Raw genomic sequence first — 22,292 nt, forward strand, 5'->3', positions numbered from 1 at the left:
TATTTAGCAAAAAAAATCACCCTTACAGGCCATTAGGGTGATGACAGGAAGCCCTTCTTTGCATAAACGGTCACAGAGAAATGGAATTCTCTTTCCCACATGGTTGTTGAGGTTAAGTTAATTGAAAATAATAAGGCTACAGAGTGCAGACATATAACAACCATGATTTAATGGAATGGTGGAGCATTACTGAGGGGTTCACTAGCTTACTTCTGTTCCAATGTATCCCACCACTACCAATGCAGTTCAGATGATGCTCACCATTTCAGCTTGCCTGGTTGATAACTAAAGTGCTAGTTATGTCACACATTATTAGTTTCTGCATGACTCTTTATAAAAAACATGTACGCAGCACCTTCCAAACTGTGATCTTTAAAATTTAGAACAAGGGCAATAAGCACATGAGAATCTTCCCACCAAGTTACATACAGTCTCAAGTTGCAACTTAATGTAATTCCTTCACCTTCATGGTGTCAAAATCCCGGAATTCCTTCCCATTGAGTGCATCTACACTGCACGGACAACAGGGATTCAAGGAGTGTTTGTAAATTTACAATAGTGAGTAGAGTGGGTTCCTTTTTGATTATATCTTTTATTGAAACCTGTCTCTTGACTAAACTTTAAAAATACAAAACATTGGTACTAAGTTATTAGTTTTTAGAGCAGTAAGACTGGGCTATTTTCTGGCTCTGTCAACTGTTAAGGTGCAAAAATTGCCTTTAGTAGAGTGATGTGCTCTTCCCGTCGGATGTGGGTGTTTAGGGAGAGTTTCCATGTTAGTGATGATTATGTCTGCAAGAAGTGAGTTTGGTTGTGAATCCTATCAGATCGCATGGATTGGTTGGAGTGACAATTAGAGGTAATGAGGAATTTACAGGGAGCAAGGGGGTGTGACAGATGGCAGTTGCAGGAAGGTAGTAAAAGTGCAGAAACAGTCAGGTAGATGGGCCACCTCCAGGAAAGGTAGGAGAGGAAGGCAGATAGCGCAGGAGTCTCCTATGATTATCCCTATCTCAAGCAAGTATACTGTTTTGGAAAATGTAGGAGGTGATGAACTCTCAGGGCAATGTAGCACTGACAGCTAGGTTTCTGGTACCAAGACTGGCTCAAACGTAACAAGGGGTATATCAGGTTCCAAGCAATGGTTGTGGTGGGTGGTGGTGATAGGATCTGGGGAGATAGTGAGGAAAGAGATCAATCTGAGACTGGTATACGGTTGGGAAAAGGAGCAAGTCAAACACTCAGGGCAGGTAGGAGCAAAGCAGAGAACATGGTAGGACTGATAAATTAAACAGCATTTATTTCAATGTAAGAGGCCTGACAGGGAAGGCAGATGAACTCAGGGCATAGTTTGGTACATGGGGCTCGGATATCATAGCTATTACAGAGATGTAGCTCAGGGATGGACAGGAGTGGCAGCTTAATGTTCCAGGGTATTGATGCTTTAGGGAGGATAGAAAGGGGGGCAAGGTGTTTTTGGTTAGGGATAACGTTAAGGCTGTAATTAGGGAGGATATTCCTGGGAATATGTCCAGGGAAGTTATTTGGGCAGAACTGAGAAATAAGAAAGAGATGATCACCTTTTTAGGATTGTACCTTAGAGCCCCCAATAGTCAGCAAAAGATTGAGAGACAAATTTGTAAGGAGGTCTCAGTTTTCTATAACAATAATAGGACGGTTATGGCAGGGGATTTTAACTTTCCAAACATAGACTGGGACTGCCATATTGTTAAGGACTTGGGTGGACAGGAGTTTGTTAAGTGTGTACAAGAAAATTTTATGATTCAGTATGTGGATGTACCTACTAGGGAAGGCGAAAAGCTTGACCTACTCTTGGGAAATAAGACAGGACAAGTGACCGTGGTGTCAGTGGGGAGCACTTTGGGGCCTGTGACCATAACCCTATTAGTTTTAAAAAGCGATGGAAAAAGATAGACCAGACCTAAATGTTAAAGTTCTAAATTGGAGAAAGGCCAATTTTGGCAGTATGAGGTAAGAACTTTCAAAAGTTGACTGGGGGCAGAAGTTTGCAGGTAAAGGGATAGCTGAAAAATGTTTTCTGAAGAAGGGTCTAGGCCTGAAACGTCACCTTTCCTGCTCCTCCGATGCTGCTTTGCCTGCTGAGTTCATCCAGCTCTACACCTTGTCATCCTAGGCTGGAAAATGGGAAGCCTTCAGAAATGAGGTAACGAGAGTCCAAAGACAGTATGTTCCTGTTAAGGTGAAGGTCAAGGCTGGGAGGTGTAGGGAATGTTGGATGACTGGAGAAATTGAGGTTTTGGTCAAGAAAAAGAAGGAAGCATAAGTCAGGTATAGACGGGAGAGATCAAGTGAATCCCTAGAAGAGTATAAAGGCAGTACGAGTATACTTAAAAGGGAAATCAGGAGGGCAAAAAGGGGACATAAGATAGTTTTGGCAAATAGGGTTAAGGAGAATCCAAAAGGATTCTACAAATCCATTAAGGACAAAAGGGGAGCTAGGGAGAGAATAGGGCCCTTTAAAGATCAGCAAAGCTGCCTATATGTGGAACTGCAGGAGATGGGAGAGATACTAAATGAGCATTTTGCATCAGTGTTTACTGAGAAAGATATGGAAGATATAGAATATGGAGAAATAAATAGCGATATCTTGAAAAATGTCCATATTACAGAAAAAGTGGTACTGGATGGCATAAAAATAGATAAATCCCCAGGACCTGATCAGATCTACCCTAGAGCTCTGTGGGTAGCTCAGGAAGTGATTGCTGGGCCTCTTACCGAGGTATGTGTATCAACCATAGCCACAGGTGAGGTGCCGAAGACTGAAGGTTGGCTAATGTGGCCGCCACTATTTAAGAAAGGTGGTAAGGAAAAGTCAGGAACTATATACCAGTGAGTCTGACATTGGTGGTTGGCAAGTTGTCAGAGGAAATCCTCAAGGATAGGGTTTACATGTATTTGGAAAGGCAAGGACTGATGAAGGCTAGTCAACATGGCTTTGTGCGTTGGAAATAGAGTTTCATTAACTTAATTTAGTTTTTTGAAGAAGTAACAAAGGAGATTAACGAGGGCAGAGCAGTGGATGTGATCTGTATGGACTTCAGTTAGGTGTTTGCCGAGATTCCTCATGGTAGACTGGTTAACAAGGTTGGATCACATGGAATACAGGGAGAACTAGCCATTTGGATACAGAGCTGGCTTGAAGGTAGAAGGCAGAGGATGATGGTGGAAGGTTGCTTTCCAGACTGCAGGCCTGTGACCAGTGATGTGCTACAATGATCATCATTTATGTAACTGATTTGGACGTGAACATAGGAGGTATAGTTAGTAATTTTGCGGATGACACCAAAATTGGAGGCATGGTGGACAGTGAAAAAGGTTGCCTCAGAGTATTTGGTTAGCTGGGCCAATGGGCTGAGCAGTGGCAGATGGAGTTTAATTTTGATAAATGGGAGACGCTGCATTTTGGAAAGGCAAATCAGGGCAGGTCTTATACACTTAATTGTAAGGTCCTGGGGATGTTGCTGAACAAAGAGACTTTGGAGTGCAGTTCAGAGTTCCTTGAAAGTGGAGTTGCACGTAGATAGGATAGTGAAGAAGGCATTTCGTACGCCTGACTTTTTTGGTCAGTGTATTGAGCATAGGAGTTGGGAGATCATGTCGCAGCTATGCAGGACATTGGTTAGGCCCCTATTGGAATACTGTGTGCAGTTCTGGTCTCCCTGCTATAGGAAGGATGTTGTGAAATTTGAAAGGGTTCAGAAAAGATTTACAAGGATTTTGCAGGAATTTGAGGGCTTGAACTGTAGGAAGAGGCTGAATAGAAGGGGGCTATTTTCTCTGGAGCATCTGAGGCTGAGGGGGTGTCCTTATGAAGGTTTATAAAACCATGAAGGTCATGGATAGGGTAAACAGAAAGTCTTTTCCCTGGGGTAGGGGACTCTAAAACTAGACTGCATAGGTTTAAGGTGAGAGGGGAAAGATTTAAAAAAGTCCTAAGGGGCATCATTTTCATGCAGAGGGTGGTCCATGTATGGAATAAGCTACCAGAGGAAGTGTTGGAGGCTGGGCAATTACAACATTTAAAAGGCATCTGGACGACTACATGAATAGGTAGAGTCTAGAGGGATATGGGACAGATGCTGGCAAAGGGGAGTACATTTACTTAGGAAAGCTGGTTGGCATGGATGAGTTAGACCAAAGGGTGTGTTTCTGTGCTGTACATCTCTATGACTATGTGGGTCAATACCACCTAAATGTTGCCCAAACCTGGAGACACCAATTTCGCATCAGAAAATGAAAAAAAGCTATCAAATATTTGATGTCCAAAAACACTGCTGCTAGGCTGTGGCTCGGCAAGTAACATTCTCAATGCTTTTTGCTTTCAAATCCTGACCCAGAGATTTATGCACATAATTCATCAGAGACTCCAATACTGTGAATGTACCATCTGTCATTTGGATGAGAGGTTAAACTGATGTCCTATCTGCCCTGGTGAGTAAAGCTAGGAGATCCCTAGGTACTGTTTCAAAAAACAGCAGGGATGTTTATTCTGAGGTCTGGATCAGTGTTTATCCCTAAACCAACAACATGGTTAGGAACCAAAGTAATCAAGCTAAATGTCACATCAGCATTTGTGGGTTTTTTTGTATATGGGAATTTGCAGCTACATTTCATACACTACGACAGAGATTACACTTTAAAAGGACTTCATTGGTCATATAGCCTTTTGGGTAGTCCTGAGGTTATCAAAGGTGTTATATGTAAATGCAACTTGCTTCAGGGCTTTCAACCTCATCACCACTTAAGGATATTCCCCAAAATAGTTAGATTAGCAAAAAAATCCTGCTGTAAGTTCCGTTAACAATACAAGAGCTAAGCATCAAAAATTCACAGCGGCACAATGGCTCAGTGGTTAGCACTGCAGTCTCACAGTGCCAGGGACCCGGGTTTGACTCCAGCCTCGGGTGACTGTCTGTGTGGAGTTTGCACATTCTCCCCGTGTCTGCGTGGGTTTCCTCCGGGTGCTCCGGTTTCCTCCCACAGTACAAAGATGTGCAGACTAGGTGGATCGGCCATGCTAAATTGCCGGTAGTGTTCAGGGGTGCGTGGGCTATAGGGGGATGGGCCTGGGTGGGATGCTGCAAGGGGCGGTGTGGACTTGTTGGGCCAAAGGGCCTGTTTCCACACTGTAGGGAATCTAATCTAAAAATCTAATCATAACTTAAATACAATACTTTGCCTGAGAAATTGTCACTAGGCAGCTGCAGTACCTCAATATATCTGCGGAAAGCTTGATATGTGATAGAATCTCAGACACTGAACCAGATCACTGATTTATTATCATATCTTCAGAATAACCCTGCATTCACTGGTACAGTAACTGCAAGGTTAACAACTGTATGAAACCAGAATAATGCAACTGGCACTACTGTGTTAAGTGGGACAGCTTTGTAATTTACCTAGCAACTCAAAAGCATGAGGTGCGATGGGCTATCAGCAGCAGCAGCAGAAATATATTCAACTGAAAACCTGTAGCCTGACATGTCCACCAGTAACTGCCAAGCCAGCTGGTCCGGGTGATATCAAGAAACGGCTGGAGACACTGGATATTGCAAAGGCTACCGGTCCTGACAACATTCCAGCAACAGTACTGAAGACTTGTGCTCCAGAATTTGCTACTCATCCCCCAGCCAAACTGTTCCAGTACTGTTACAACATTGGTACTAACCCAACGATGTGGAAAATTGCCCAAGTATATCCTGTACATAAACAGCAGAACAAATTCAACCAGTCAATTACTGCCCAATTAGCCTACATCCTAGAGCCTACAGATCTTTAGTAAAGTGATGGAAGGTGTCATCAAAGGTACTATCAAACAGCACCTGCTCAGCAATAACCCACTCTGTGTTGCCCGGTTTGGGTTCCACCAGGGCCACCCAACTCGGGCCCTCACTACAGCTTTGGTTCAAACATGGACAAAAGAGCTGAATTACAGAGGTGAGGTGAGATTGACAACCCTTGATATCAAGGCACCATTCGACCGCATGTCGCATCAATGACCCTTGCAAAACTGGGATCAATGGGTATCGGGGGCAAACTCTCCAGTGGTTGAAGTCATACCGGACACGTACAAAGATGATCGTGGTTGTTGCAGGTCAATCATCTCAGCTTTAGGATCCGCTGGAGTTCCTCAGGGTAGTTTTCTTGGCCCAGCCATCTTCAGCTACTTTATCAATGACCTTCCCTCCATCATAAAGGTCAGAAGTGGGATGCTCGCCAATGATTGCACAACGTTCAGCATGATTCACAACTCCTCAGATACTAAAGCAATCCATGTTCAAATGCAACAAAATCTGGACAACATCGAGGCTTGGACTGACAAGTGGCAAGTAACATTTGCGTTATGCAAATGCCAGGCTGTGACTATCATGATCAAGAAACAATGTAATCATCACCCGCTGGCATTCAACAGGATTACCATCACTGAATCCTATCAACATCCTTGGGGTTAACATTGACCATAAACTCAAATGGACTCACCACATAAACACAGTAGCAACAAGAGCAATGCAGGACCGAGGAATACTGCGGCGAGTAACTTGCCTCCTGACTCCTCAAAGCCTGTCCACTATCTTGAAGGCACAAGTCAGGAGTGAGATGGAACATTTTCCACTTGCTTGGATGGGTGCAGCTCCAACAACACCTAAGCTCGACATCATTCAGGCCAAAGCAGACTGCTGGATTGGCACTACATCCACAAGCATCCACTTCCTACAACACTGACATTCAGGAGCAGCAGTGTGTACTATCCACAAGATGCACTGCAGAAATTCGCCGAAGATCCTCAGTGAGCATTCCAAGCATACGAACATTTCCATCTAGAAGGACAAGGGCAGCAGATATATGGGAACACCGCTATCTGCAAGTTCCTCTCCAAACCACTCACCATCCTGACTTGGAAATACATCACCATTCCATTACTGTTGCTGGGTAAAAATCCTAGAGTTCCCTCCCTAATGGCATTGTGGGTGAACCCACAGTCGGTGGACTGCAGCGGTTCGAGAACACAGTTCACCACCACCTTCTCAAGGGTAACTAGGCTCAAACAATAAATACTGGCCAGCCAGCGCATCCCACAAATGAATTAAAAAAGTGCTGGAGGGCATGCCAAAAGCAGCACTAGGAATACCTAAAGATGAGGTAGCAACCTAGTGAAGCTACAAAACAAGACTATTTTAACACTGAATAATGGAAGCAGCACGTGATCGGCGGAGATGAATGACCAATGGACTAGATCTAAGCTCTGCAGATGTCACATCCAATTGTGAATGCTGATGGACAATTGATCAACTAGTTGGATGATAATGCTCCATAAGCATTCCCGTCCCCAATGATGAAGAAACCCAGCATGTCAAAATAACAGACATGGCTGAAGCATTTTGAAACCAAATTCAGCCAAAAATGTCCAATGGATGATCTATCATGGCTTCCTTGTGAGATCCTTAGCACCACAGGTGTCAGTCTTCAGCCAATTTGACTCAGACCTTGTGACATCAGGAAGGGGTCACCAATAACCGTCTCACTGACATTCAGTTTTGTTCTGTCAGTACCACCTAGACCTTGACGTCATTACAGTGACCTGGGACTAAACATGGACAAAAGAGCTGACCTTCAGAACACAGGCGAGCATTACTGCCCTTGACATCATGGCAGTATTTCACTGAATGTGGCATCAAGGACCCCTGGCAAAACTGGAGTCAATGGGAGTTGGAGGGGAAACCCTCTACTGGTTAGAGTCATACCCAACAGACAGGAAGATGGGTGTAGTTACTGGAAGTCAATCATCTTGCTCACAAAATGGCATTGCAGGAGCTCCTAGGTCCATCAATGCCCACACCACTTCTATAACTTCCTTCCATCATGAGGTCTGAATTGAGGTTGTCCGCTGATGATTGTAGAATATTCAACTTCTCAAGATATTGAAGGATCTCATATCTTGCAACGAGACTTCCAATTGTAGAGGGACTGTCTTATGAGGATAGGTTGAGTAGGTTAGTCCAGTACTCATGGGGATATAGAGGAATGAGTGGAGGCCTTATTGAAATATACAAGAATCTTAGGGGACTTGAAAGTTTAGATGCAGAAAAGGTTGTTTCCCCTTGTGGGACAGTCTAAGAAAAGAGGGTATAATTTCAGAATAAAGGTTCATGCACTTAAGACAGAGATGAGGAGGAATTTTGTCCCTTAGGCTAGTGAATCTTTGGATTTCTTTACTGCAGAGGGCACTCAAGGCTAGATTATTAAGTATATTCAAGGCTGAAATGCATTTTTAATCAGTAAGGAAATCAAGGCTTACATGGAAAAGGCAGGAAAATGGAGTTGAGAATTATCAGATCAGCTGTGATTTGGTGAATGGCAGTGTAGTTTTGATGGACCGAAATGCTTGCTCTGCTCTTACATCATATGGTCTTATGGACCACAAGCCAACTTTTTCTCCTTGACATTAAAGGGCATCAGCATTGCTGAATTCACCACTGTCAACATCCAAGGAGTAACATGGATCAAGCACTGAACTAGAAACACAAACAACTACAGAGCCTACAAACCAAATCCAAGGCAAGGAAACCCAGAGGAAGTAACTCACCTCCTGAATTTCCAAAGCCTGTTTACCACCTACAAGGTTTAAGATAGGAGTGCAACAGTTTACTCCCAATTTGCTTGGATGAGTGCAGCTGCAACAACACTCAAGTAGCACGATGCAACACTTCCTCTGCTATCAACACTTAGCGGCAGCATTGTTTACCAGCTATAAGATGCACTCTTGACTAAGGGTTCAAAATCCACTCCAGATCTTGAGCACATAACCTAAATAGATATTGGTGCAATTTGCCATCTTACAGGAGAGACATGAACAGAGATCCTGCCTGGTTATTTATTTGTAAATAAAGGATTTAAGGACGCTTTTTTGAGGAGTAGATGAGTTGTTCCAGTGCCCTGACCATTGCTACTCTCTCAAGTTTTACTATTAACCTGCTGTAGTGTTCTACTGAAGCTCAAGGTCAGACAAAAAAGTAGTAGCTGCTGTGCCCATTGAGCACTTTAAAGTCTTCAGGACTTGTGACTTGAGTTCATCAAGTTTAGATCATGATCTCTGCACCCGTTTGTTTCATTTATGCTTGCAATTTTATTTTTCTCTTTTGTTTCCATTACTTTTGGTCTGCTGGCAGCTGTTCAAGTCCTTGCTCTTCACACCTTCTTTAGACTCATCTTTTGTTTTCTTACTTGACTCATCCCCACTTCCGGTGGCCTTGCACTTTGACATCTTTTGCCACTTAATCACTTCTACCTTCCACCCATCACAGACGTTCCCTTTTGTTCTTCATTTCACCCTCCCTCCTTCACTTTGACAAAACTTTCTAACTTTTGCCAGCTCTGGTCAAAGATCACAGGCATGAAACGATAACTGTGTTTCTCTGTGGGTGCAATCTAACTAACAGCATTTCCAACATTTCCCTTTTCTGTCTTAATTCAGATTTGAAGCATCCACGGTATTTTCATATCAGTTATCTCTGGTACCTCGACAAACAATTATCACATAATTAACATTAAAAAGATCATTCTCACATTACAATTAGAGTGGCTTGCAAAGTCCTGTGGTGTCTGTCTTTGTACTATTTGATGGGACTGCATTGAGGGATCTTTGACTGTATTTAACTGTGCTGTCCCTGCTCAAAGTGTGTTTGATGTGGACAATGTTAAGTGAGCTTTATTTTCAGTATAAAAAAGTAGAGAACAGCTTTACACTGTATCTAGCCCTCTGCTGTACCTGAAAGCATTTAAAACTAACACAGAGTATCCTTACTGCAATTCTATTCCAAAGCCAGCATGGGCATGATTTAACTAGAAGTGTACAAAGGTTCAAACATTTTTTAAGACCTGCAAGGCATGAGAGGAATAAATGAAACAAAACGTTTTGCTTTACACTTTTTCATTCTGCTTACTAGTAGTGACCTTTTGTGATACTGTGTTAACTTCTTTTTAGATAAGTCCATAGCTTAGTGATCTACACAAGATTGACAAATCATAAAGACCAACAATGCAAAATTAACAATTTCGGCCCTGTTCCTGAATCTATATTTGTACATTGGGACAGGATCGCTTTTCTGTAGTTTAGATGTAAAGCTTTCTTATACATATAAGTATAAAGCATAAGCCATCACTGACACATGTAAACAACCCTGTATAAGATAACGAAGTGTGAAGCTGGATGAACACAGCAGGCCAAGCAGCATCTCAGGAGCACAAAAGCTGACGTTTCGGGCCTAGACCCTTCATTAGAGGTCTAGGCCCAAAACGTCAGCTTTTGTGCTCCTGAGATGCTGCTTGGCCTGCTGTGTTCATCCAGCCTCACACTTTGTTATCTTGGATTCTGCAGCATCTGCAGTTCACATTATCTCTAAATAACCCTGTACCTCCCTGGCCAATGGTATTATTGCTGTACTGTTAATCTGGAGATCCAGGTAATGCTCTGAGTCTCTGGGTTCGTAACCCACTGTGGCAAGTGGGTGAACTTGAATTCAGTTAAAAAATCTGTAACTAAGATGATGACGATCATTAATTCATTGCTGGAAAACCCCATCTGGTTCACTAAAATAACTCCTGTGAAGCATTAGTGTCATTCTTGTATTCTCACCTGTTTGAATTGAAGACTTGTACAGTCTAATCCTGTAACTCTGTCGAGATTGAAGGGCTCTTTATTACATTTTACAACCTTGAATCTTCTGAAACTTGTAATTGTTGTAATCTGTTTATTATTTCCTGATTTACTCCAGCTGCGCTCCTGCTTTAAATTTTGGTGCAGAAGCTGTGGGCCTACCCTGAATCACAATACCAACAGCATCAACCCACTTCTCATTACTGTAATACCTACCTACCAGCTCCTGAGGATTCTTCTTCTCCATTTCAAGGATCTCCTGAAAAAGAAGAGAAATATCCAAATGACTGAACCATTACACTGATCCTCGCCAATAACCCTGCAACAGGCGGCACGGTGGCTCAGTGGTTAGCACTGCAGCCTCACAGCACCAGGGACCCGGGTTTGATTCCCGTCTTAGGTGACTGTCTGTGTGGAGTTTGCACATTTTCCACGTGTCTGCGTGGGTTTCCTCCGGGTGCTCCGGTTTCCTCCCACAGTCCAAAGCTGTGCAGGCTAGGTGGGTTGGCCATGCTAAATTGCCCGTAGTGTTCAGGGGTGTGTGGGTTATAGGAGGATGGGTCTGGGTGGGGTGTTTCAAGGGGTGGTGTGGACTTGTTGGGCCAAAGGGCCTGTTTCCACACTGTAGGTAACCTAATCTAATCTTATTGCTCTTCACAAGGCAGCGAAGGCACCTTCAGCAATAAGTGAGATATGTGAATTAACTGGCCATAAGTGCTGAATCCAGCAAACATCTATCCACATTTAAACTTCCATTACATTGAGATTGTACAAGTCAAATCATGCACAAGCTTGAGAGAGACAGGAAGGGAAGACAAAGGTGTGAGAGTATGTGCACGATAGACAGGAAACACAGGGACAGAGAGGGAAAAACCAACCGACACCGGGGATGTAAGGAGTTTGAGAATGTGTGGTGACTGAAAGAGAGGGGTGGCAAGGACAATTTGGTGATAAAGCAGGGACAGAGAGAGAGGGATGAGAGAAAGAGTGAAGTGATAGAGAGAGTGGGGTTAAAGAGAGAGAGAGAGAGCAGGGTAACAGAGAGCGAGAGAGAGAAACTGAGAGAGAGAGAGAGGGGTGATGGAGAGGTGGTAGGAAGAGAGGGGGAGCTGAAGGACAGGGAGAATGAGGTGTGACAGAAAAGGCAGATGAGAGATGGGGCGGGGAGACAGGGTGTGTGTGGGAGAGATATAGGATGGTGTTGGTTGAGATGGGTTGTGTGATTGGGACAAGAGAGACATTGCATAAGCAGAGGATGAGGCAGTAGGGCAGGGCAGAGAGGGAGGAACAGCATTTGGAAAGACAGGGAATACGAGGAGAAGGGAATCAGTGAGGAACAGAGATGAAATATGGGAGAAATGGAGAGGCAGAGAGAGAGAGAGAGATCTGTTATGCTGTGGGGTCAGAAAAAAATGTGGGAAAAGGCACTGGAAGAAACAAGTCTGTACACCATAGGTTCTCAAATTGTGAGTTGTAAGCCCTAATGGGTTTTTTGAGGCACCTGCTTTCTGAGAAGCACTGGACATACCAAAGAGGAGGTCTGCCAGTTTGGTAGCACTGCCAGGGCAGCCCTGGAGGCACTGTATTGTCCTGATGGTGAACTCAAAATGTTGCATAACTTTAAGAATCACTTTAAGCTTCATGGTCAAGTACACCCTGATTTAGTGCAATGCAAAGTGGGAAAATGTAACTCCCTCGCTATCTAAATGCAAAAATAACCATGTTTGACTCTCATTGCCATATTCAATGGCTAAACAAGTCATGATTGTATCAAGCTGTGACAAAGTCTGAAGACAAGAAAAGAAACCAAACATCAACACTGACACTAGAAACAATGACAGCAACAACAGCCCTGTCAACTCTGCAAAGACTGCCTTATCAACATCTGGGGCTTGTACTAAAATTGGAACATGAAATAGATCACACAACCACTGGCGAATCAAACAACAGCTCATCATAGTCATACTCATAGAGTCATACCTGACAGACAATGTCCCAAACAGCACCCTTACCATCTCTGGATGGGTCCTATTCTATCAGCAGGACTGACCTAGCAGAGGTGGTGGCACAGTGCAATACCGTCAGGAGGGAGTTGTCTCGGACACCTCAACAGTATCTCCAGACCACATGAAACCTCATGTCATCAGGTTAAGGCAACTTCCTGCTGATTACCATATACCACTTCAATCGAGTGATTGATCAGCACTGTTCCATTTTGAACAACACTTAAAAGAAACACTGAGAGTGATAAGGGGACAGATTGATCTGAGTGGAGGATCTCACTGTCTATCATCAAATGTGATTCAGCATCTCTACTGACCAAACTGCCCAAATCCATAAGGGCACAGCTGCTAATCTGGGCTTGTGGCAAGTGGTGAGGATACCAACAAGACAGGAAAGGATCATCAACAAGGCTATCAGGCAGTACTTAAAAGGAATAATCTGTTCATCGACATTCACTTTGGGTTCCATCAGGGCATTCAGCTCCTGATCTCAATATAGTCATGGACCAGACACACACAAAATAATGATTGTCCTTGACATCAAAGCAATGTTTAACTGAATATGTCATTAAGGAGGCCTTGTGAAACTGGACTTCATGAGAATCAGGAGAACTCAGTACTGGTTGCATTCATACTTGGCAGATAGGATGACGTTTTTGGTTGTTGGAGGTCAGCCATTTCAACCCCAGGACAGAGGTGTGTCTCAGGGCAGTGCCTCAGACCCAACAATCATCAGCTGTTACATCAATTAACATCCCTCTATCATAAGGGCAGACATGGGGATATTTGCCGATGATTGCACAATTTGCAACTCCTGAGATACTGAAGCAGTCTGTGTCCATACACATTGATAACATCCAGTCTTAGGGTGATGAGCAATGTAGAGAGTAACATATATGCTGACAGGCAATGACTTGCTCCAACAAGAGAAGATTTGACTATTATCCCTCTATATCAATGGCATTACCACCACTGAATGCATCATCGTCAACACTTGGGGGTTCATTGCTCAGAAACTGAACTAGACCAGTCTGTGGCTACAACAGCAGTCAGAGGCGAGGAATTCTTCTTTCTACAAAGCCTATCCACCTCACCTAACCTCCAATCTTTGGTAATGCTGCCTTATGATGTAGGGATACCCACAGTGCTATTAGAGAGGAAGTTCCATGATTTTCACCCTGAGAAAGATCCTGTGATATAATTCTCAAGTCAGGATGGTGTGTGGCTTGGAGGGGACATTACAGTTGGCACTGTTTCAGTCTATCTTCTGCCGTTATCCTTCAAGGGTTCTAGGCGGTAGAGGTTGCACATATGGAAGTTTTGGAAGGTGCTGTCAGAGGAACCTTGGCAAGTTACTGCAGTTCATTTTGTGGACGGTAACTACTGCTGCCACTGTATGACAGTGGTGAAAGGAGCGAATGCCGAAGGTGCTGGAATGGAAGTCAGTCAATAGGGCTGCTTTGTCTGGAAAGGTGTCAGATTTCTTGAGTGTTTTTGAAGTGTCGCTCATTCAGGCAAGCACAATGTATTCCTTCCAACCTACACCAATCACCGTGTGGGGAACCTTGGAGTGCGCAGATCTGTAGCTAAGAGGTAATATTATTGTCATCACACTCCTGACTTGTAACTCAGCAAAATTTAAGGTAATTATGGATAAGGACAAAAATGGAACAGAAATAAGAGTTCTGAATTAGGGGAAGGGGGATTTTAACAAGTTAAGACAGGAGCTGGCCAAAATTGGACTGGGCGCAGCTATTGCTGGAAGATCCATATTAGAAGGCATTCAAAAATGTAATAGTGAGAATGCAAGGCCAACGTGCTTCTGTAAAAGATGAAAGGTGGATTCAACAAGTCAAGAGAACCCAAAACATGAAAGGATGCACAGGATTGGATAAGGAGCTTAAAATAAAGCTCTGTAAGATATCAAAGGTTCAAGGCAGTGAATGCCCTTAAGGAGCACAGAAAGGCTGGAGGATTGCTTTAAAAAGAAATTAGGAGAGCGAAGAGACGACATGAAAAATACTAAATAAAGAGCAAAAGAACTGCGGATGCTGTAAATCAGGAACAAAAACAAAGTTGCTGGAAAAGCTCAGCAGGTCTGGCAGCATCTGTGGAGGAGTAAAGAGAGTTAACATTTTGGGTCGACCTGAAACATTAACTCTGTTGTCTCCTTCACAGATGCTGCCAGACCTGCTGAGCTTTTCCAGCAACTTTGTTTTTGTACATGAAAAATACTGGCAGCCAAGGTTAAGGAAAATCCAACAGCATTTTATAAATACATTAGCCAGGGAAAAGGTAAGGTCTGTTAAAGACCAAAGCAGCAACCTGTGTGTGGATCTGGAAGACATACCTGCGGTTTGAAATGAGCACTTTGCATTTGTATTCATTATAGAGAAGGATAATGTAAGTACAGAAATTAGGGAGGTGGACGATATTATACTTGAAGTAATTAGCATCGAGCAGAGGTATTAGTGGCTTTAGCAGCATAAATACTCAGGCATAATTGCAATGCATCAAGTGCTGTAGGAGGCAAAGGAGGAGATTACATTAATTTTCAAATCATCTCTGGCCACAGGAGGGCTGTCAGAGGACTGGAGGATGGTTAATGAGGTACCATTATTCAAAAACATATGAACAAGGTACAAGGGTAGGCCACTCAGCCTTTCTAGCCTGGTCCGCCATTCAACAAGATCATGACTGATCTGATTTTAACCTACATTAATCTACATTCCTCAATAATCTTTCACCACCCTTCTTAATCAAGTATTTATCTATCTATCTCTGCCTTAAAATACTTAAAGATTCTGCATCCAGTGCCTTTTGAGGAAGGGAATTCCAAAGACTATCAATTCTCACTTAAAATTTTTCCTCATCTCTGTTTTAAATAGGTTCTCCCTCATTCTTAAATTATGATCCCTAGTTCTAGATTCCTCCTCAACAAGAAACATCCTATCAACATCTACCCAGTCAAGTCCCCTCAGGATCTTGTGTGTTTCATTTAAGTCACCTCTGATTCTTCTAAATGCCACAGGATACAGGCCTAGCCTGTCTCGCCTTTTCTCTTCAGGCAATCTCCTCATTTTAGGCATTCATTTAGTCAACCTTCTCTGAACTGTTTCCAATACATTAACATCCTCTGTAAGTATAGTGACTGCCACTGTCCATTGCCCAGATGCTACCTCACCAAGGCCTTGCATAACTGAAGCATAACCTTCCTACACTTGTTTCAATTCTGCTCACAATAAACCTAACATTTTATTAGCTACACAGGTAGTAGGAACTGCTGATACTGGAGAATCTGAGGCAACAAGGTGTAGAGCTGGATGAACACAGCAGGCCAAGCAGCATCAGAGAAGCAGGAAAGCTGATGTTTCGGGTCTAGACCCTTCTTCAGAATCTAGACCCGGAATGTAGGCTTTCCTGCTCTTCCGATGCTGTTTGGCCTGCTGTGTTCATCCAGCTCTACACCTTGTTGCCTCACATTTTATTAGGTTTCCTGCTTACTTGCATTCTAACCTTCTGTGATTCATGTATTTTGGCACCCAAATTCCTCTGCGTTTCAGGGCCCTGAAATACCCCACCATTTTGATAATCCGCTTCTTTTGTATTCTTTCTACCAAAATGGACACTTTCATACTTTCCCACATTGTACTCCATTTACCAGACCTTTGTCCACTCACTCAACCTATCTATATCACTTTGTAGGCTTATATTCTCTTCAGAACTCACTTTCCTTTCTTCATCATCAGCAAATTTAGCTACCATGTCTTCAATTCCTTCACCCAAATCATTTATGTAAATTGTGAAGAGTTGAGGCCCCAACACCAAATCCTGTGGCATACCATTCACTGCCAGTCTAAAAAAGACGCATTTATTCCTATTCTCTGCTTCTCTATTCATACCAATGTGTTACCCACCCCCCCACTACAGCACAAGTTTTTACCTTCTCCAACAACCTCTAATGTGGCACCTTATCAAATGCCTTCTGGAAATCTAAATAAATACATTCATCTGAATAATTACACTCATTCCTGTTTATCTACAGTACAAGTTACTTCTTCAAAGAACTCCAATAAATTAGTTTAAATTAATTTAAATTAGAAGGGTGGTGGAGTTAAAGCAGAAAACTACAGGACAAACAGTCTAGCATCTGTGTGGGGAAACTATTGGAAAACATTCTTAGGCACAGACTTAATCTCTACTTGGACAGGCAAGCATCAAGGACACTCAGCATGGCTTTGAAATGGGGAGAGTATGGTGAACATATTTGACTGAATTTTTATAGGAGATAGCTAGCTGTATAAATGAGGGTAACATAGTTCACCTAATCTACATCATCTCCAGAAACAAAGTGTTGCAATGGTAGACTCATTAAGAGGCTAAGAACACATGGGATCCACGGTAATTCAGCAAATGGGAACCATTTAGAGGCATTCACTAGATGCTGCTATGGAGTCGTCTCTTAGGAAAAGAGACTTCATAGGCTGGGGTTCTGTGCTTTACAGCAGCAAAGATTGAGACAGGATCTGATCAAGGTGTATATAGTTCTGAGGGGCATTCACAGGTTAGACAGAGAAAATCATTTTCTTTAACAGAGGGGTCAAAATCAAATGGCATAGTTTTACGGTAAAGAGAAGGAAGTTTAGAGGGGATTTGAGAAAACACTGATTCACCCACATATTTGACAGTATCTGGACTTCATTGCCTGTAAGAGGCAGGAACCCTCAAGACATCTATGAACTATTTAAAGAATACTTGAAACACCACAGCATAGAAGGCTATAGAGTAGAAGTGGAAAATGAATTAGAATACGTGGGGGCTTGATGACTTGTGTGGACATGATGGGACGATGGGCCTCTTTCCATGCCGTAAAAAAAATCTCCAAGACACTATTATACCAGAGGTAGAAGCAGCCATTGCATGACCAACTGCTGAATACTGTTGAACACAGCCTGTTTACAGACATGCTATAGCAATAATCCTGCTGTATCATTTGATTAGTCAGAGAGGCAAATTCAAGCCTACTGCAGAAGTCAGGGAGACAAGTCTGATCACTGCTCTTGCTCTAGTAAGCACCGAGGATAACTGAGATGGATTTTTAAAAAAATGCTCCTTAGGTCAATTGGAAAGTGGAGAAGTACAGTACTTTTTTCTCTAAACACCAACAAGTCCTGAACTGTTGGCTGCACACCTGATCAGGATTAGTGTGTATCATGCAAGCACAAGCCAATGTTCCTGGTTCATTGTCCAGTCACAAATGAACTGGCACTGACACTTCTTCCCCACCAATACTGTACCCTAGTTATAGTTATACAATTACAGACCTGTCCCCATCAGTATTGTGCCCTGGTGTTAAACAGTGACAGACCTGTCTCAACCACTACTATACCACAGTTATACAATGACAGGCCAGTACCCACCACCACTGTCATCCAGTGTTATACAGTGACAGACCTGTCCCCAACAATACTGTACTCAAGTCTTTACTCAGGAGAGGAAGGATGAAAGTACAGAATTTGAGAAGGTAGACTGTGAAGTTCTTGAGCAGATTGACACAAGAAAAAGGTGATATTTGGGGTTTTGGTGGTTTTAAAAGTGGACAAATCCCCAGGTCCACATGACTTATATTCCAGACTGCTGTGGAAGACAAGGGAGGAAATCACAAGGGCCCCACCCCAAGTTTTTAAATTGTATCTGGCCATTGTAGGGGATGCCTGAGGACTAGAGGACAGCTAATGGGTTTAGTTTCTACAGATTTCGTAGCCTTTGACAAAGTCCCAAATGGAAAACTGATAAAGAAGGTGAAAGCTCAGAACAGCTAGGGTAACTTGGTAAGTTGGATCCAGGATTGCCTTAGTGACAGGCAAGAGAGAGTGGTGGTAGAAGGCTGTTTGTGTGACTGGAGGCCAGTGTGAGTGGTATACCATTGGGATCATTGTTGAGTCCCTTATTGTTTGTGATAGTCATAGATCATATAAATGAGAATATGGAGGAGTGATAAGTAAGTGTATGGACGACATAAAGATTGCCAGGTGATTAATAGTGAGGAAGAAGGTCTTGGGTTACAGGAGCATATAAACTCATTGGTCAGGTGGGCAGATCAGTGAACAAATGGAACTTAACCCTGCAAGATTAGAGGTGATGCACTTTAGAAGAAGGGACATGATAATGGAGTACTCAATGAATGGCAGGATACTATGAAGCATAGAGGAATGAAGGGATCTTAGAGAGCTTGTCCACTGGTAGCTGAAGATGGCAGGACGGGTTAGTAGCATAGTTCAGAAGGATGCTTTCACTTATCAGCCATTACATAGACTATAACAGCAAGGAGGTTATGCTGGAGCTGTACAAAACTTGGGTCAGGCCACAGCTGCAGTACTGTGTGCAATTCTGGTCATCACACCATCAGAAGGATGTACTGGAGGGGTTGCAAAGGAGATTCCATCAGGATGTTACTTGGGGTGGAGTATGTCAGCTATGAAGAGACAGGCTGGATAGCAGAGAAAACTGAAGTGGGGGGAATTTGATAGAGGTGTATAAGATCGTGAGGTAAATGGGCAGAGAGTAGGAAGCAGCTGTTCCCCTTAGCTAAAGGGTCAATAACAAGGGAACCTAATTTTAAACTGAAAGGCAGGAGGTTTAGTGGGAATTTGAGGAAAAATGTTTTCATCTAGAGGCTGGTGGGGGTCTGGAATGCAACGCCTGAAAGTGTAGCTGAGGTGGGAAATCTCACAGCCTTTAGAAAGTACTGGAGGAGCACTTGAAATGTCATAACATTCAAGCCTAGGGACCTAGTGCAAGGAAATGGGACAATGTGGGTAGTATTTTTGCTGGTATTGACTTGATGGGCCTATTCTGTATTGTTTGATTATATGTTCCCAGTGATAATGATTCTAGTGTTATGCACTGACATACTTGCAGTAAATACTGCTGTACCCCAGTATAATAGATTGTCAGACCTGGAGCCAGTAGTCTGGTACCACAATATTGGAATGTGCCAGGCCTGTGTCCACTGACTATACAGTATTATGTATTTGAAAGTACCCCATGCAGACACAATCTAATTGTGAAACAACGTAAAATGACTGCATGTTCACAGTTGAAATGTTTATCTGTGCACCCGTAACAGTTTACAGCAATTACCTGGAGCATTTATTTTCACTCCAGTCTGGGTTACTCTCGCTATTCAGGCCTATTGAATAGGCTGAAAATGTAAAAATACCTGCACAATGAATGGTCATTGCCACTTGAACGGTCAAGAGCCAACTAGCGCGATCAAAGAAATGTTCAACTGAATCGTTAAAAAAATGCAAATTAAATTCTATGACTAAGCAATGCCTCAAGAAGTATGCCTTGGGGCCTTGAACCTAGATAAACAGCATTTCATACACCTTCCCCCAACCGACCTGCTGTTCAAGTTTAGTGATTAACACCAACCAAACAAATGTGACCTATATAAATACTCATAAATTGTACTGTGCAATTCATAATGATGACTATTCTGTGACAAAGCAGAACTGAAGAAATTGCATGAATTTTTTGGCCCTCCACTTTTATTTGTTAAATACATGAAAGGTATATCTTTGCAAACTATTGGGATTCAAGCCTTCCTCACACCTGCCCTGAAATCAGACGAGAAGTGACCTGCCAATAAACTCAGTCACAATGTTTCTGCCTCATTGCATTTGCTACTGCACATTCAGCAGGGCTCCTCTGCACAGGAAGCTTTCAGTGGGCAGACACACCCCTACTAAACATCTGCAGCATTTTCCAGTTCATAGCTCCAGGTTAAAAAAAAACGTCTGTTGTAACTTGTGCATCTGATGGGCAGGAAAAGATTCCCAGGAAGCAGAGTAATCATCATACTAAAACACACTCACACACGCCCTGAACACTTAAACATACAATAAGTGGTCTTTAATGGTAGGTAATGGCTCTTGCACTCATACAGGATACTAATCACCAATAGTCATTCTCATTAGTGGATAGTAATACGCATATACAGGCACTGTCACATATTACAGGGCAGTACTGGACAGATAATTGCTCAGTGGTTAGCACTGCAGCCTCACAGCGCCAGGGACCTGGGTTCAATTCCAGCCTCGGGTAACTGTCTGTGTGGAGTTTGCACATTCTCCCCGTGTCTGCGTGGGTTTCCTCCAGGTGCTCCGGTTTTCTCCCACAGTCCAAAGATGTGCAGGAGAGGTGGATTGGTCATGCTAAATTGCTCGTAGTGTTCAGGGGTGTGTGGGTTATAGGGGGATGGGTCTGGGTGGGATGCTCCAATGGGCGGTGTGGGCTTGTTGGGCCTGTTTCCACACTGTAGAGAATCTAATCTAATCTAATGTAATAAAGCGATTCACTAAATACAGGATGCCATAAGACAGTAATGTGCAGGTATAAATAAACAATAATGAACAAATATCATGGTCTACATCTTATGATGGGACGAAAAAACCAAAAAGCAGGAGAACGTGTGAGTGTGCACTAATCAGACTTTAAAAGTCAGATCAATATGAGAAAATTTGAGATTAAGTAAATTGACCTACACTTGCCACATTCAAATGATGTTTTACCCTATTGGTATAACCTTGCAAGACTGTGTAGATAGTTACACCGGGATGTTCTGCCTTCGCATTTAGCAATGCACACCTTGTTAAAACCAATGAAAAGAAATTCATGATTTCAGTAGCAGGAAGCCCAGGTGGAAAATTCTTACTCAGCTCATCTCCTTGACAGTCTAATATTTTCAGTATAGCCAGCCTATTCTGACAGACCATTCACAAATACTATGGATATAGGACGTATTCAGAGGCAGGTTCATATGCGTGAAAAGTTAACACAAGCACCGTTTAGTTCAATTATGAGGCCACATATTAGGTGTGGCAAGAGATTTTGGTCATCATACTTTCAGAAGGATAGGGATGCAGTGGAGAGGACTCAATGAAGAAGCCACCTGGGTGGCCTTGGAGTATTCCATTGTGCAATAAACCTCAAGCAAACAACTTACACTGGATACAAGACTGAAAGGGGTCATGATCCTGATCTTCAAGCAATGAATAGCATGGAGGAGGACAGAAGAAATAAACCACATATTTTGATAGAGCACAGAGTCAAATGATACAGGCACAACAGAAACAGCCAGAAGCTGGTTTTTCCTTCCTTCAGGAGGTGGGGCTGTGGAAATAAATTAAGAAATGAGTATGATGCAGGGTCAGTAGATGATTGTAAAAGGAAGTAGGATTACTAAAGGATAAGGAGGAATCTGACAGTTGGAGACACATTAACAGTGCTGCTAAATTCTTCAGGTAGGGCAAGGAAATTAGTGTTCTCTGAAATACATCTAAGGTGGTTTTGGTGGAAGTCTATATTCATTAGACAAGATACTGTGCATATGGGGACACCAACAGGGTGAATGGTCCTTTCTCCTTCTGGATTTGAAACACATCACAGATATTACATTGGAAAAACATGCATTAAAAAGATCAATCAATTTTGTCTTCTCTTTTGCAGAACAAACTTTCAATATTGTTAAAACCAGATATGCAGCATTGCATGCATGTATTTCATTGAAAGGCTGCACATTAAATAAA

At 42.8% G+C, this 22,292-nt stretch overlaps 1 protein-coding gene across 1 annotated transcript in view; it reads right to left on the reverse strand.

Moving 5' to 3' along the window:
• sap30bp (SAP30 binding protein) overlaps nt 1-22,292 on the reverse strand; it is an 80,350-nt gene that overhangs the window by 25,829 nt on the left and 32,229 nt on the right. Inside the window, exon 4 of the mRNA XM_048555357.2 lies at nt 10,913-10,955. Coding sequence (XP_048411314.1) covers nt 10,913-10,955 — 43 coding nt within the window. The remainder of the gene's footprint in view (nt 1-10,912; nt 10,956-22,292) is intronic.

Source organism: Stegostoma tigrinum, chromosome 22, assembly GCF_030684315.1.
Source record: "Stegostoma tigrinum isolate sSteTig4 chromosome 22, sSteTig4.hap1, whole genome shotgun sequence".
Taxonomy (NCBI): domain Eukaryota; kingdom Metazoa; phylum Chordata; class Chondrichthyes; order Orectolobiformes; family Stegostomatidae; genus Stegostoma; species Stegostoma tigrinum.